This window comes from Ptychodera flava, chromosome 16, assembly GCF_041260155.1.
Source record: "Ptychodera flava strain L36383 chromosome 16, AS_Pfla_20210202, whole genome shotgun sequence".
Taxonomy (NCBI): domain Eukaryota; kingdom Metazoa; phylum Hemichordata; class Enteropneusta; family Ptychoderidae; genus Ptychodera; species Ptychodera flava.
The window spans coordinates 18,319,254-18,335,859 of record NC_091943.1 but is presented as its reverse complement, the minus strand read 5'-3'; the positions used below and the strand labels follow the sequence as shown (position 1 = coordinate 18,335,859).

General features: G+C 38.7%; 1 protein-coding gene and 1 long non-coding RNA gene across 2 annotated transcripts; both read left to right on the top strand.

Moving 5' to 3' along the window:
• Positions 1-30: 30 nt before the first annotated feature.
• LOC139114190 (uncharacterized) lies at positions 31-1,590 on the top strand. Its single transcript, XR_011547817.1, has 3 exons — positions 31-85; positions 770-823; positions 1,457-1,590. It is a non-coding gene; the product is annotated as an uncharacterized lncRNA (long non-coding RNA).
• Positions 1,591-4,475: 2,885 nt separating this feature from the next.
• On the top strand, positions 4,476-14,755 carry LOC139114189 (D-beta-hydroxybutyrate dehydrogenase-like). Its single transcript, XM_070675767.1, has 9 exons — positions 4,476-4,605; positions 6,078-6,253; positions 6,866-6,990; positions 9,479-9,604; positions 10,258-10,361; positions 11,021-11,093; positions 12,163-12,224; positions 13,359-13,412; positions 14,400-14,755. The coding sequence occupies exons 2-9, from the start codon at positions 6,081-6,083 to the stop codon at positions 14,490-14,492; spliced, it is 810 nt and encodes a 269-aa protein (XP_070531868.1). The 5' UTR covers positions 4,476-4,605; positions 6,078-6,080; the 3' UTR covers positions 14,493-14,755.
• Positions 14,756-16,606: the final 1,851 nt, after the last annotated feature.

Below are 16,606 nucleotides of genomic sequence, written 5' to 3'. Positions count from 1 at the left end.
ATGATAAATATCAATTGCCTGGGGAATTTAAAATTTGTTAAAAGGCAGTGCTGAGAAGCTTGCGGTTTCTTATAAGGAAGCAGAGGTAAGTATGGGCGTCAAATAAAGCTTGCTTCAGTCTCCAGGCGCCAGGGATTAGCGATTCACAGGCCTGGGGATATAGCATTGATGCGTCCCAACAAAATCTGATGTCGACGTCCGTTCCGTGCAGCTCCGCAAATACATCAGATTTCATGTCTGGGTTGTGGCAAATAATTGAATTGTTATTAGTTCGTTTAAATAGATCTTGTAAAAATCACAGAGCGAGATTCTTTCAAGCGCTTTACAGGCCGATGGTTTGAAGATATTTACTCGAAAAGCAAGTGTCCAATTTTCATCTCCCGTATAGTCTTCAATGTTTCGTACATTCATACAAAATCAGTAAAGTTAGTGAATGGGGCGATTTAGTTGCAGCGTTGGTTGTGTGTGTGTGTATGTGTGTGTGTGTGTGTGTGTGTGTGTGTGTGTGTGTGTGGTGGAGGGGGTTACAACTACTGTAAGAAAATTCACAAACTTGGGCAAATCATAATCGCAAAGTAATTGCTCTGATCGTTTAAACGGCGGCTCTGTATAACTTGTCACATAGACTTCATCTGCAAGTTCGGTTATTAAAATCCAGCGTATCACCTATTTTATGCGATGATATTTTCTGAACTATAAGCTTAAGTCCCCAATGCGAGATGAATATGCCATATATGAAATCGATTTCTTCCCACTTTGCATCTTTCAGAAGCAAATTCTACTGCAATACAACCCTAGTGGTGAATTCGTGAAGGTCCAACAAGTAAGTTTTTTAGAACTGTTACAGCAAGACACTTTCGTAGACCCTTACTTCTAATTCTCTCTGTGCTCATGATAGTGAAAGTGAAATTCCCGATTTTCACAAACTTAAGAACTTTATAACTTTATAACTTTATAACTCCTTTAGCTTAAGAATGAGCCCCCACGTGTGTGCGGATTGGCCAAAAGAATATTCTAGAAGTTTGAGAGTCCGAATATCTGTCCCGGACGGGCATCTATCTTAATTTCGTCCACAATATCCAGATGCACCTCATCATCATAGCTGAAACATTTAAATTATACTATGTAGATTATAACAGATATGTTTTAACTTACATCAATCCCCATCGTACCTTGGATACAATGTTTACATTGATCGTATTGGTCCCATACGACCTTTTAGCGCAGTTCCGACGACTGTATCCCTTAATTACGGACGGCGTGTTCAAATTGCCAGTTGCTTTATGCGTCAAAGTCATAAAATGTCGAAGATGTAGTTTTCGTTTTGGTTTATCATATGAGCAAAGTCAACAATTCAAGTATATCGAAGCGCTTGAGTCTTTTCAGCAAATCATAATCAATATTTTATCTTAATTTAGATAATAAGATTTTTATATCGTATTCTATTTCTATCAAGGTCGGTGAACTTGTTGCCTTCCTCTGTTCACCAGCGGCGGACCAGATGACTGGTACATTACTTCCCATTGACGCTGGACTGTGTGCCAAGTGAACACTCAGTCGAGAATGCAGACAATTTTTGTGGGAAAATTTATACCAAGAAGCAAAAGGACTGAATCTTGTTCTCTTTCTTTTGCGAGTTCTAAGTTTTACTTTAGAAAGCACCAACCAATGATAGATAATGAATGTCATTTAAGGAGAAAGATAATTCAGCTCAGTGTCCTAAGCCTCCGAACTAGCAAACCGGTGATTGTCTAAGTTTCAATCGACATCGACAAAATATGAAATTCCTTGGCTTTGTTTCCATATTTAGTTTTTCTTCTTCTCCTTTCTCTTCTTCATCTTAAATCCCTTGTCACTCCTATGGAAGCTACTTTTATTTTGTGAAAGTCCACAAAATGGCATATTCTCAATTACCACAGAGCAATTCATGTTTCGTGTTTAAAATGATTCCACTTAATCTACTAAAATTTTAAAATAAATCGTGAACAGTCACGTGACCTTAGCCGGAAATATGTTTGTGGATCAAATTGCAATTCCCTTATGTTTTAAACAGGAACTTCCCCTATAAAAGCTGGATTGTCGTAAATCGAATGCAAATGTACAAAAGCCACGCTACTGATCGGACGTGCCATGTTTGGTCCCAGAATCCCATAATTTTGCCATGTTTCAGGCGTTCATTGTCAATGAATCTTGCAGATGATGTCTGTGAAGATATAGCGACTGGGAGAACGCATACGTTTGAAAACGTGTTCCCTGTACGACCATTTGACCCCTCTTTGCATATGTCATGAAAGTGCCCATTATGATTATTCAAATTTATCATACGGTCAAAGCGATGCTATGAGAATTCAAAACCCCGCCCAGTGTATGCAAATAAGTGCGGCATCAGTAACCCCCCATTGTGCACCCATGGTCCTGTAGCTTCCTGTTTAAGAATCTTATCTTTGCAAAAGTGCTCTGTAGATATGCTGTAATTACCGTGCCAGATCTTGTCGGTCTCATGCTAATAGGTGAATTTGTCAACCACCGCAAACTTGTGGTTTATATATACTACGTCACCATAGTCTTCTGCTGCAGAGCTTGTCCAAGGTTCTGTAAGACTTAGACTGGATTGCAGATATTCTAAAACAAATGCATTTTATTCTTCAAGTCCGACATGTGTTTTACTTTGTGTGTCTTTCCACTGCACGTTGACTTATCTTTGGTCATTAACTTTAAAACCTACACTGCTTACTTATCAATAGTTAACGTTCATGGAATTCTGGTAGAGGTTTTTGAGTGTGGGTGGTCTCCCTAAAAAGGTGAAACTCAAAGTGCTTAGTATCTTGAACTTTGAGTTTGTTGTTTTTCAGTTTTAGAAAGTACAATGTACTTTTAACATTAAGCAGACCATTTCCCGTCCTGTGCGAGAGTTTATCGTGATTCTCAGCGTTGCTCTAGAGTTTAGCTCTCGTCACAAAAGACAAACTATGTATCTAAAGAGATGCGGATTGAACAAAAGTCATTTACTACTTCTGAAAGTAAATGATACTCACCCTTTCTCACAAGCTTGATTGCAACTGACTTTTACATGAAATATCAAAGTCTTGCGAGATCTCTTTAGTTTCCTTGGCGGAATGTCGATATTGCAGGGGTAGCCAATAAAACTTGATAAAAAGAAGTGCGTTCGCTTGTAATTTCTTTTTCGGATGGACAGGCAATTTTGACAATTCTTTTGCTCAGTGGAAAGCTTAAAAAACACATGGCTGACAGGGAGGAGGAAAGCGTGCGGTAAGGAGAGGGCAAGTGGAGACATTTACAGGGAAGTGTGCAAGCAGATTTCCTAGTCAGGAGCTGGCAAAATGGGAAAGCTAATGAGCGAGCGGGAAACTCATAGAGGTAGTGCAAATACGAATAGTTTTTAATCTTGTTCAAAGTACATTAGAATGGTATAGCTTAATTGCAAAACATTTCTTCTTGCAGTATAGCGAAATCAGCCATTTTACCGCCATGTTGTCTCCACAATGACCTACACGTATGAGATTGCTCAACCCTCTGGTACCTTTATTCTTAAAAGAAAATATCGATCATGTCGATGGGTCCATCCGATCTGTCAGGACTGTCTCACTATTGAAGATGACTCTTGTTTAAAGCAAAATATTTGAAATGGTCTTGCTAAGGATCATTCACGTTGCACTGTATACTGCTGGTCTTTGAGCATACGTTGGCACTGTGAATAATCGAACTTCACATTCTTCCAAGTAAGAAGTGCAAACAGTATGGTGAAAAGAAATAATTTTAAATAGTGGCCAACACTGCCATCAGTTTGACTATTCGATCGATGTGTGAATGAAGAATGTTTTGACAAGCAATGTATGATTGTTTAATAGACAAACGCTGACCAAATTTACTGGGTCCCAATTTAGCTATAGGGGCACCAACCGGAGGAAACCAAAGAGTTTTCGTAAGGTAGTTGTGTCATTTGTTCTTCAGGTACGCCGAGGAGTCAATCACCTTTGACCACAGTGAAAAGGAGCTCTGTCTGTCTTCACAGTCTAACCAAATCACACTGCATTCTAGTATACACGCTTTGTATGTGTTTTCCATCAAAAGTCACCTGCGTCCCATCAGCATAATTTAAGTTTCGTCTAAATAAAACAGCAGTTGTTTTCTTCACGTTTCTGTTCAGAGTGTCCCTCTTTTACCTGGGTTCTGATTTTTTACTGCTAGCTATGTGTTGGTGATCGGAAGCAATTACTCAATCGAGGGGTTACACTGACTGTATTCTTTGATATACAACACAGAGATAGAGTTTAGTTATACGTTTACACACTGACACCTTAAGTCTGTATTTTGAAAATATTTCATACATAAAGGGTCACTCACTGACCGTGATACATGATATTTATTTTGTTCGAAATTAATACACCGATGCCGTGTTCGCTGCACCCTGTGAAATGACCTGTAAATCACCCTACAACATGCTGTTGACCTCACGGGGTCAATCCGGCTGCATTACAGCTCAAGTGAGGCTTGCAGATGCTGTGATTTCGTCCGATCCGCTGGATTGAACAGAGTGGAAGTGTGTCTACATGCAAAGTTAAGGAACCAGGTGCATGTACTGTGGTATGTACACTGCTGCTAGCGGTTTGATATTTTTGCGCTTCAAAATCCTCATACAAAACATTGATGTAAATGAATTACGGCTTCCAAAATGGCGGCATACTCCTCGGACCATATATAACACAACTTGCATTGACTACATTCCCGTATGATTCTCTTTCAATTTCCTCTCATGGCGTACAAGTACTACATGTATATGATGAACTTCACCTCTGTCAAACTCTACCAGAAACTCGCATTTTATTTCCTCTCTGCTGGCACCATTGACAGCAAGACTTCCAAAGGTGAGGTGTAAATAAGTCAGACAATTCTTGCAATCAGAAAATAATAACTATTTCCCTGAATATTTGTGTACCCTGAAACAAGGTCTTTTGACTACTTAGATTGACGTTTTCAAGTTTAAGAATAAGATTTTGCTACGCCACTGCTGACAACAATCGATGAACATTCTCTCGGCAATCTGACATTTGTTTGTGAAAGACTTGTTATCATTGCAGGTATAGACAACAACATGCTATATGGAATATTATACATTATTCTTGTCAGCTCCGTCCATCGTTTACCTATAACAACACGTCAGCAGTCACATGTACCCTCCTCAGTGGCGAGTTAGAGACTACAGAAATTACAGAGGGTGGTCGATGTTTTCTGGGGGATGGGTCGAAATCTTACGAGCAGGCATTTTAGAAGGGTCATGAATTTCAGGCATGCCTTAGGGGAGGGTCACCATTTTTTGCGCAACTATTAGAAGCTACGTAGTGTGCCTCGACAATAGATATCAAACCATAATATACATGGGAGTCTATTGGGCAAACCCTTAACAATTTTCCCCTACAAAACAAGCTATATCAGTACTTTTATACATTTTTTTTTATAAAATATGTAAATGTACTTTCCTTGAAGTGGGAGGTAAAATGTGCATGTGAGTACTAAAAATTCGATTTTTGGATTACATCGAAAATGTGGATCCGATATACATGGGAGTCAATGAGAAGATTATAAATGATTTTTTCAAATACAAACCTAGCGATATCTATGAATATTTAGATGTTGCATAAATGACATAACTGTACTTGATTACAATAAGTGCATTATGTATAACAAAAAATTTGATTTTGAAATTGATACAAATTTCACCATTAGAAAACTGCGAATATATTTTTTTACAATACTAAACAAACTAAATCTGTGCTTGTATAAGTGTAGACAAAAAAATTGATGCAAATGTAGTTGATTACAATAGGGTGTGACCCCAGGGAAAACCAGAATAAGTAAAAACACGACATACAATATATTAATGGCGAAATACCCAACTCTCACCCCTGCCCCGCCCTAGCAACAACAAGCGGCACAAACTAAAAGAAGGAAAACGTACAAAATAGGCATTAAGTTCCCTCGTACACGGATATCAAGAGGCCCATCGCTTAATAAGAATAGCAATACCCTAACACTATCTCCGCTTCCTTGTCTTCAAGAACATGTTGTCATCGATCTCCTTGGAAGGTAAAGTTGCTTTGGTAACAGGGTCAAGTGACAGAGATGGCATTGGCTTTGGGATAGCTTATAGTCTTGCGAAAAGAGGATGTTCCTTGGTTTTGACAGGAAGTCGTCAGCAAGAGAAGGTCGAGGATGTGAAAAGTATGTTGAAAAGGTGAGGAACTATAGGTCGCTTCATGTAAAGGAATATAATAAATATAATATAAATATAAATTTTACTATAACCCAAACGGGATACGAACCCCCACACACTCACGGCAACATCGCCTAGCTGCTAGGCCTCACACAAAACCAGTCGGCCACTGCTTCCAACCCAAAGGAAAATGCCCCTTTAACTTTGAAAAGTCACGACCCTGGAATATATAAATTATTCCTAGTAATACAAGAGATCTGACAACACTCGACCGTTTGGCGAAAGCACGCGGTCTTCCACTGCCGTGACTCTATTATTAATAAATGGCCATCCTCAATAAATAAAACAGACCTGAATCGCATACAGTAATGCTAGGATATAGAGTGTAAGCATAAAATGGCGGCTAGGAATGGCGCAATTGGTTGTTAACAAAGTACCGCAGCGTAGGGGACACGACCACAAGCTGCAGCAATAAATACGCAGAATTAAGGGTCAATAAGAAAACATTTTTCGACTTTCTATCAGCGTCTGGGCAAATGTCGTGCCTGCCATGCTATTTTTTGTTTTAAACCTACACTCACTATTGGCGATCCTCGTTCCTTACTTCCGCTTATGATTTTTACCCTTTTCCAGCAAATGGAATGTTCCAGTCGACTATATTGTCTGTGACCTGACTGACATGAACGATATCGATAAGCTCTACACCATGATTAAAAAGATACATGCACAAGGAGTTGATATACTTGTGAACAATGCTGGTAAGTCAGACTGATGCGTATATTAAATTGTGTTTGATGCTGAACTATAGAATTTCAGTTGAAAAAACGTACACCGTCATTGTTCGGATTTCTGCCCAAATGCAGAAGCAAAATGGTGGTTTTAATTGATTCTAAATTGCCCGTAATCATAAGCTTGCAGTATCTGCGTTCTCAACTATGATCATGATAGGTGTACAAAGAATCGTTGTAAAACTCTTAAGTATAGCAATTTAATTAAAACTGGGCGTTTACAGTCCACTACCACGGACACAGGAGAAGAAAGATAACGAGCCAATCCCTTAATCTTATTTTAACAAGGGTAATATAATATGAATTTCCTAGAAAGCTATGTTCGTTTGATTAACCACAAAGACAACTCATGGTCATATTGTAATACTATGATCGGTCAAAGATATAGCCGGTAAAAAATCTTTTTCGTGAGAGTACGACGGCTGTGCATGTGTGTAATTGAATTAGATATAAACGTCTCACAGAAGTTCGACGACATTTGACTGTTCCCCCGTCTATTTTTAGCTCACGTGTTCACATACGTGTGCTAATGTCGTAGCGATATCTGTCTGTCTGTCCGTGTGTGTGTGTTTTAGTGTGTGTCTGTCAGTCTGTTACACGATAAAAACGGCTGAACGGATCCCAGTCAGATTTGGTAGATAGGTACTGTATGCTAATTGCAAGAACTAGTTAGATTTTGGTTAGTGTGGCTGGCATATTAATGAAGTTCAGAACTATCTTTTTTTCATATAAGCATTGCCTGTGGAGACAGTAATGACATATATCAAGAAACACTGCACAAAATTTCCTGAAACTTTTCACCGATGACAATCTCAGAAAATTTTACTGATACTGTGAGTGTCATGTAAATTATCTGCTCATTTGCATATTTCATGAACTTTTGTAATTAGTGATATAACTCTGAAATTCCTACACCACTTTTGATGATACCTGCTACAAATATTGATCTGATAGATATCTAACTGTTCTAAGAAGCATTGGGCAGTGTCAAGCTAATAAATAGCTCACTTGCATATAAAAAGATTTGTAATTGGTCATATAACTCCGAAATAACCAAACTTGATGAAATCTGCAACAGATATTGACCTGATAAATATTCAATTGTCGTGTGAAGCACTGAGCAGTGTCAACTTAAATGAAGGATTCATTTGCATATTTAATGAACGTTGTAATTAGTGATATTATTCCGAAATTTCAGCATAGATTTGATGAAACGTGCTACAGATGTTGATCTGCTAGATATCTTATTGTCTCATGAACAATTGAGCAGTGTCAAGTTAATAAACAGCTCATTTGCATATTAAATGAAGTTTGTAACCAGTGGTTTAACGCCGAGAGTACTGTACGAAAGTTGATGAAACCTGCTACATATAATGATCTGACAGATATCTGATTGTTCTGTGAAGCGCACTACTAAGTAATGCACCTGTCGTAAACCACGTGAGCACATTCAGTTCACATCTGGTCTTGTTTAAGTTTGACCTGTTCTGTGTTGAAAGACACACGTCGTGAAGTTGGAGTTCATCCGAATGTTGCCAATATAGTGTTCCAGTATGACAGCTCGACGGTTCTCACCCTAAACACTTAGCACATATTATCAATATTCTCTAAGTGGTCTGTACTGGGTGATTACCTGCTATATAAGATGTCGTAAGATTAACATTGACGGTCAGAACTCTATGCTATCCTCTATGCTATCCTCTTTTACAGTCAAGATTAAGAACAAGGGGTCAGCGTACATAAGTTCAGGATTAGAGAATCAAATTACTCCAAATGACCTATGGTTGAAACTTGAAATTCATAAAAGTGCCAGTTACTGGGGAAACTGAACATTCGAGTGCACAAAAAAGACAGTAAAAACTTCGTAGGCTTCAAAATGAGCCAATACCAGCAGTAAACCAGAAAAATGTTAATATAATAATCTTTATTGCTTTTAAAGGCCTCCGGCCCAAATAGCAGCTTTACAGAGCAAGTACAGAAAATAAGTAACAAAAGAAAGAGTACATAGCAGTTAGAAAAATTCTTTCCTCAGTTTATCTGCCTTATATACAAACAATGCCAGCTTGTAAATGACTGAACTGTTATGGGAAGACATCAGTGAATAAAACTTTTCAAGAGTTGGCTCTGAATAAGACCATCGTGGTAAATATTGGAATCTTAAATTCTGATATAAGTGGCAAATACAGATAAAGTGATATTCATCCTCTATTTCCTGCGAGTCACAAATTTTACATGTTCTATCTTCTAAAAAAGTACCCTGTGCTCTACCTTTCTCTACTTCTAAATGTTATAAAATATCGTCTCTAAGTTTCCGATTACCTGTCCCCGAGGCATAAAATTGAAAATAGTTGCAAAAGTTGGACCTTTAATTTTGATGCAGTTTCCCGTTATCTGGAAACAATTCTAGCGGCACCTTTCGTGTTACTGTATGTAAAGTATTCTTATGCACACGTTCCAGCCATTCATCTGCATGCGTCACCAATCGAATCCACACCTCTCGATATTTGGGAAAGAACACTTCGAATCGACCTAACAGCACCGTTTCGTCTGATCCAACTACACCTGCCGGACATGAAAGCAAAGGGTAAGTCTGCATGCAGAGCTCTGACACATAGGTCAGCCAACTTGAAGGGAAACTGTCGTTGGAACTGTGTGAGTTTCTTGTTTACAAACGATGCATTTCGTGCACGATATCTAGATGCACCTCATGGCTGCAAGATTTAAAATTATACGAAGTAGATTATAACAGACATGTTTTAACTTTCATCAATCACGATCACACCTTGGATACAGTGTTTACATTGTTGTATGAGTCCCATACGACCTTTTAGCGCAGTTCCGACAACTGTATGCCTTTCAAAGATGTTTTGATTTTATTTATTTATTTAGTCCATCATCCAACGGGCGCTAGCCCATTTACAGGATTAGGTACCCATAACCCACTACCCCAATGGAGCACTGAGGAGTAAAGTGCCTTGCTCAAGGGTACAACACCGGGCTAGAGTCTCGAATTCACCGTCCTCCGACAGTGCATCCGCTACTCTGGATCTACCGGGACTTGAACTGGGTCTCGAACTCACCATCCTCTGGTAGTGAGTCCGTTACCCTAACCACTGGTCCACGGTGCCTCCACAACTGATTTTATTTCTCGTTGAGAATTAAATATGACAGCCTGATTGTCATCGGTGATACTGAAAATATCATACCGTACATTACGTTACATATTACATTATATAGGATTTGGTAGAATCATAAACATAAGTGGAATCGACGGCGTTAGAGCAATTCAAGAAATAGGAGCATCTACGTCAGCGAAACATGGTCTCAATGGTCTGACCAAGGTAGGTTTAGGGTGTGTGGAAAATCATCTATATACAGAAGGTATACACGAGTGTATGCAGGCATGTATGTATGTATGCATGTGCGAATGTGTATGTACGTGTGTAGATGGTTGGGTGATGTGTGTGTGTATGTGTGTTTGTGTGCAAGCACGCATGCCTGCATTTGATATAAATTTTCAAATCTTTTTCAGATGTTGAAAAGACCTCTGACCATTTGAAAATGATTTCCAAATCAGAGGTCAATGGCTTTTGGTGCAATCGTTGTTCATTCTTTCTGAAAAGATGGACATCAATTTCATTTCTTATTAATAGTATTTTGTGTGGAGAAGAAAATACATTTTCTCGAATTAAATGTTGCGTTTATGGCTTGTATGTGTCGATTATATCAAGTAATGTTGGCTAACAATCACAGTGATAGGGTTTAAGATAAGCAAAATGTAATAACAATGTCGGAGATAGTCAGAGATTTCAAGCAAGTAAGTGTGAAAAGTCGCACATCCGAATATAGATTGGTCGCTCGAGGGCGTACCTCCTTTCTACCTTCCTCGCCTACGAAGATGAGCTACGACAGCGAGGGGGGACACCGTCGAGTGATCGCCGATGTATCAGTCTCTCAGTTCAGGTAGATGGCATCAAACGGCAGAATTTCATTATTGCAGGTTGTCGCCCTCGAAAGTCTTGGTTCTGGAGTGACATGTAACAGTGTTTGCCCAAGTGCGGTGGACACGCAAGGTAAGTTAATAAAGAACTTGTCAGTGCAATCATTCTAAAAGATGAATTTGTTATCCTGAAATAAATCAATTCATCATGATAAATATCAATTTGCTAGTGAATTTAAAATAAGTAGTTTTTTGAGCATAGACAGAAGAAGCGAGACGGTCAACGCTTTGGCTCAACATGTCGTTCCAGCTCTACTATGAACGTGTGCCATGACCTTACTGTTGAGTGCCATATGTTGAGCGTGTGTGTTGGCGTGGGAGGTGGGGGATAAGGGTAGGTAGAATAGGAGTATGTTGCCCGAATCTGCAAAAGTTGTGAACTCTTCCTATACGCGAGTTTTATGAGGAGAATAATCAGCCACGAGAAGTAGGTAGAAATTGTCAAATTATCTCCCGTGACTGAAGAATAGGCTAAGATGAGATGGGTATATGTTGTCTCACATCTATATATGGATTATATATTATATATATGGATGCCCTCTAATCAGTATTATTGAGGTAGATCTCGGAAGAAACCACTGAACTAATACGAAATATATTCTTCTGTCGACACTGCCAGGGAAATAAACATGTCTATAGGTGTCAAGGTCATTTATGCCCCTTTCAGAGAAAATTTAAATGCGAATATATGAACCCAGTTTTTTCAAGCTTGCGGGAGATGAAGAAGGAGAGAGGGAGGGAAGGACTGACTGAACAATTCATCAAGTTAGCTTAACTATGTTGGTGAAAGAGTTACGTTAATACAAACTTCGATACTTACAACTTGAAACATTTGCTTCTCACCTTGCTCTAGGAAAATTCTAACATTTCTTGGGAGTGTAATTTTAAATTTTATGATTAGAGAAACAAACTAAAAGTTACTTGGCGGATATTTGATATTCAAACTGCTCGCTAGGGCCCTGTGTCATATTTTCATTTTCCACAAAAAAGACGGTTAAAACTGTATTTATCCACAAGCTTTTAAGTGTGTACACAGCAGGTGCAGACACCGAGCGGTCTTCCAATTGCAATTCAGGTTTTAAGATTGTTGTGCATTTTTCTGGATTGAAATCTCCATACTAATGAATTTATCGCCACTGCAGCTACAAGAAAATTCTTAAGAGGCTATGCTGAGAAGCTTAAGGTTTCTTATGAGGAAGCAGAGGTAAGTTTGGGCGTGAACTAAAGCTTAATTGCTTCAGTCTCCAGGCGCGGAGATAGCGCATGCGTCCCGACAAAATCGGATATCGGCGTCCGTTCTATGCAGCTCTGCAAATACATCGGATATCGTGTCTGGGTTGCGATAAAGAAGTGAATTGTTAACAGTTTGTTTTAAGGCATCTTGTAAAATTCACAACAAGCAAAATAGATAGTATTACGTATGACGTAAGGGCCCTGTTACACCTTGACGTTTTAGCCAGAGTATGCCAAGGTGTTGTTATTTCTCGAAAAAGCTGGCTTGCTGAAACTACGATGTGTTTTTCAATTTTGTGGTATTCATAGCGCATTCATAACATACTCATGGGTTAAAATACGTTTTGGGTACGCTAGACAATCATCTTGACGCATTTCGACTTATGATTAACTTTAAAGTAACGTGTGTCAACGTGTGTCAACGAGTACATAACCTACTTACAACTTCTGGCCCACGTGTGAGGGACGTATGAGCCATACGCTGGCATACGTCGTTTAGCAGATCCGTCGACCGAGGTTGCCGACCTATATGAAGAATGTACTGGTAGCTGACATATCATAACAGACAGCACCTTGAAATTCGGCGATAACATTCCACATTACCTATAACAGTATTACATTAAAGTCTGGATAAGAAATTATTTTAAACCAAGCTTTGAACTTCATAGAGGGAGATTCTTTCAAGCACTTTACAAACCGATGGTTTGAAGATATTTACTCCATTTCGAAAAGCGGGTGTCCAATTTTCATCTCCTTCTTATCATATAGTCTTCAATGTTTCGTACATTCTTACAAAATCAGCAAAATTATATAGTGAATGGGGAAATTTATTTGCGACGTTGGTTTGTGTGTGGTGGTTTGGGGGAGGGGGTTGCAGGTCACGTACTTTGGCATAACAGAACCGCAAAGTAATATATTTATCTCGTTTAACCGGCTGTCCTGTACGTATAACCTGTCAAACAGACTTTATCTGCAAGTTCGGTTGCTAAAATCCAGCGTACCACCTACTTTATGCGATGATATTTTCTGAACTGTACGTACAATGTGAGATGAATATGCTATAAACGAAATTGATTTCTCTCCACTTTGCGTCTTTGTCTTTCAGAAGCAAATTCTACTGCAATACAACCCTAATGGTGGATTCGTAAAGGCCCAACAAGTAAGTTTTTTTAGAACTGTTAAAGAAAGTCACTTTCGTAGACCCGTACTCCTAATTCTCTCTGCTGATGATATAAACGGACCATTTGTCTTCTGGTTGGTTGAATTTTGTAGCAGCAAAGGTGCGATCAAAATAATTGGTTAGTAAAACTTTATTCATGCACGGGTCTCACAATCACCTGTTCTTCTGAGTTAAAAGGTAGTTCGCGCTTCGAAATGATAGAATATAATACACATTTACTTTCCTCAAACAAACTTTCCTCAAGCAAACTTTCAACCATTCTCTTTCAAAATCAAGATAAATATACGGGATGACTATGCAAAATTTCTGTATATTCAACGATATTTGGAATTCAAAATGGCCATCGACCATGTTTTATCTCTATAGTATGGGGAAAGTGAAATCCCCGACTTTCACAAACTGAAGAAGGTGAAAAGTTTATAACTCCTTAAGCTTCAAAATGAGCCCTCACGAGTGGTTAGCCAAACGAATATTGTAGAAGTTTGAAAGTCCGAATACCTGTCCCCGAAATGCATTGTATCTTAAAGGGAAACAGTCGTCGGAACTGCGTCTGTGCGAGCTTGTTTACATAAAATGTATTCCGTGCACTATATCTAGATACACCTCATCATCATAGCTGCAACATTTAAATTATAAGATGTAGAATATGTCAGACATGTTGTAACTTTCAACAATCACCATCTTACCTTGGATACAATGTTTACATTGGTCGTATGGGTCTCGTAAGACGTTTTCGAGCAGTACCGACGACTGCATCTCTTAAGTACGGACGGCGTGTTCAAGGTGCCAGTTGCTTTATGCGTCAAAGTCATAAAATGTCGAAGTTGTAGTTTTCGTTTTGGTTTATCATATATCAACATATCAACAATTCAATTACATCGAAGAGCTTGAGTCTTTTCACCAAATCATAATCAATATTTTATCTTGGATAGTAAGATTTTTATATCATATTCTATTTTCATCAAGGTCGGTGAACTTGTTGCCTTCCTCTGCTCACCAGCGGCGGACCAGATGACTGGTACATTACTTCCCATTGACGCTGGACTTTGCGCTAAGTGAACACTCAGTCAAGAACGCATACACGTTTTTTTTCTGGAAAATCTATACCAAGAAGCAAAAAGACGGAATATTGTTCACTTTCTTTTGCGAGTTATAAGTTTTACTTGAGAAAATACCAAGCATTTATAGATAATGAATGTCATTTAAGGGGAAAGATTAGTAATCGTCTAAGTTTCAATATACATGAACATACACTGTCCCACTGTGAGGTACTAAATGCTAAGACAGACAGACAAAACTGTTCCTCGGGGCAAAACAATAGAAATGCAATGCGAAAATACTGCAGTTTTAAAAGCGCTGTTTTGTCTAAATACACATTTCTGTAGAATACACAGAGTGCGTGGTGTGCAAATAACTGAAATAAAGCAATCACGGGTATCAATAGGGTATTTTCCGCAAATTATAGCTTACAATGACAAATTATTACACCTCACTCATTCAGCGTGCACTGCCATTGGATAAACACGACTCACGCAACATGTAAATGAACGTGATGATGCCCTCTGCGAACTTGATGATGCCCTCTTCATTTGATATTATATGGATGACGTCAATTTACTTACTGCGCATACTTTCTGCGCGTAACAAATTGTCGTTCGCTTGTACTTGCAGTCGGCAACTATGGCTGCCGAAACGTCATGCAGAGCTGTCACCGGCACAGTGAAACGATATTTTGATGCAAGTAAACAGCAAACGAACGAAAATGGCAAAAAGGAATGAAATTTCTGTGTTCAGCGACTATGCAAGCAACAAATTTGGATACGCCACCGAGGAGATCGGCAAACTTTCAGCGGCAACTCTAGACTCGGCACTGACAACATTTTACACTGAGGTCCGGACTCAGAAAGGCGAACTGTACTCAAAGGAAGTCTTTGTGTTTGTGTGTCTTTGCATGCTTGCTTGTTCGGTGTAATAAAAATAATAACACGTGAGAGCTAGGGTAATATCACGATTTTTTGCCTGCCCTCGGGCTGGTGGTCATGATCGAAATACTGATGATGCCTCGCCTACGGCTCGGGCACCATCAATATTTCGATCATAACCATAATTGGGCAGGCAATAAATCGTGATATTGCCCGCGCTCTCATGTGTTATTATTTAAATATAAGATTCCTTGCCTTTGTTTCTTAATTTAGTTCTTCTTTCTCTTCTTCATCTTAAATTCTTCTTCCGTAGATTCTTCGTCATTCCAATGGAAGCCATGTTGTAGTGAATTTGTGAAAGTCCACAAAATGGCATCTTCTCAATAACCACTTCAGTTTTTTGTGTAGAATACTTCCACTTAATCTGCTGAAATTAGCAAATATAATCGTGAACAGTCACGTGTCCTTAGCCGCCATATTAAATTATGAAATTTTTAGCTCACGTTTTCACACATGTCAGCTAATGTTATAGCAATTTCTGTCTGTTTGTACTTTGTCCGTGTGTGCGAGAGTGTGTGTCTGTCTGTCTGTTTACATTCAAAACCTTCTGAACAAATTCAAGTCAGATTTGGTAGACAAGCATTTTTCTACAAAAACGGTTCACGCCGTTACAAATATGTAGTATTAGGGTATAATTCTACATATTTTTTAAAAAATACTACTAACGCTAAAGTGTTCTATACCGAGAAAGACATTATCAGTATGCTTGATTTCCTCATCGACAACATATTTGTAGAATTTGGAGGACACAGTTTCCAACAGTGTATAGGAATTCCTATGGGCACTAACTGTGCTTCCTTGCTTGCAGACTTGTTTCTGTTCTCATATGAGGCAGAATTTATCCAGAACTTAATTAAACAGAAAAAGGTCTCTATAGCTCGAACTTTCAATCTAACATATAGATACATAGACGATGTTATTTCTATGAATAACTCTGAATTCAGTAAATATCTCGCTGTGATTTATCCTCCAGAATTGGAGATTAAAGAAACTACAGAAACCGCCTTTTCTGCTTCATATCTGGATATTTTACTTGAATTTGACTCTAATGGTCACCTTTCTACTAGGCTATGTGACAAGAGAGATGATTTCAACTTTAGTATCATCAATTTTCCACACCTCATAAGTAATATTCCACTCTCACCAGCTTATGGGGTATACATTTCCCAGCTTATTCGATATGCTAGAGCA

What these genes read in the sequence shown, in the direction of transcription:
- LOC139114189 (XM_070675767.1), top strand. Translation starts at nt 6,081, where the DNA reads ATGTTGTCATCGATCTCCTTGGAAGGTAAAGTTGCTTTGGTAACAGGG. An exon ending in GTCTCAATGGTCTGACCAAG is followed by an intron (nt 10,362 to 11,020) that starts GTAGGTTTAGGG and finishes TCATTATTGCAG; the next exon opens with GTTGTCGCCCTCGAAAGTCT. An exon ending in GATTCGTAAAGGCCCAACAA is followed by an intron (nt 13,413 to 14,399) that starts GTAAGTTTTTTT and finishes ATTTTCATCAAG; the next exon opens with GTCGGTGAACTTGTTGCCTT.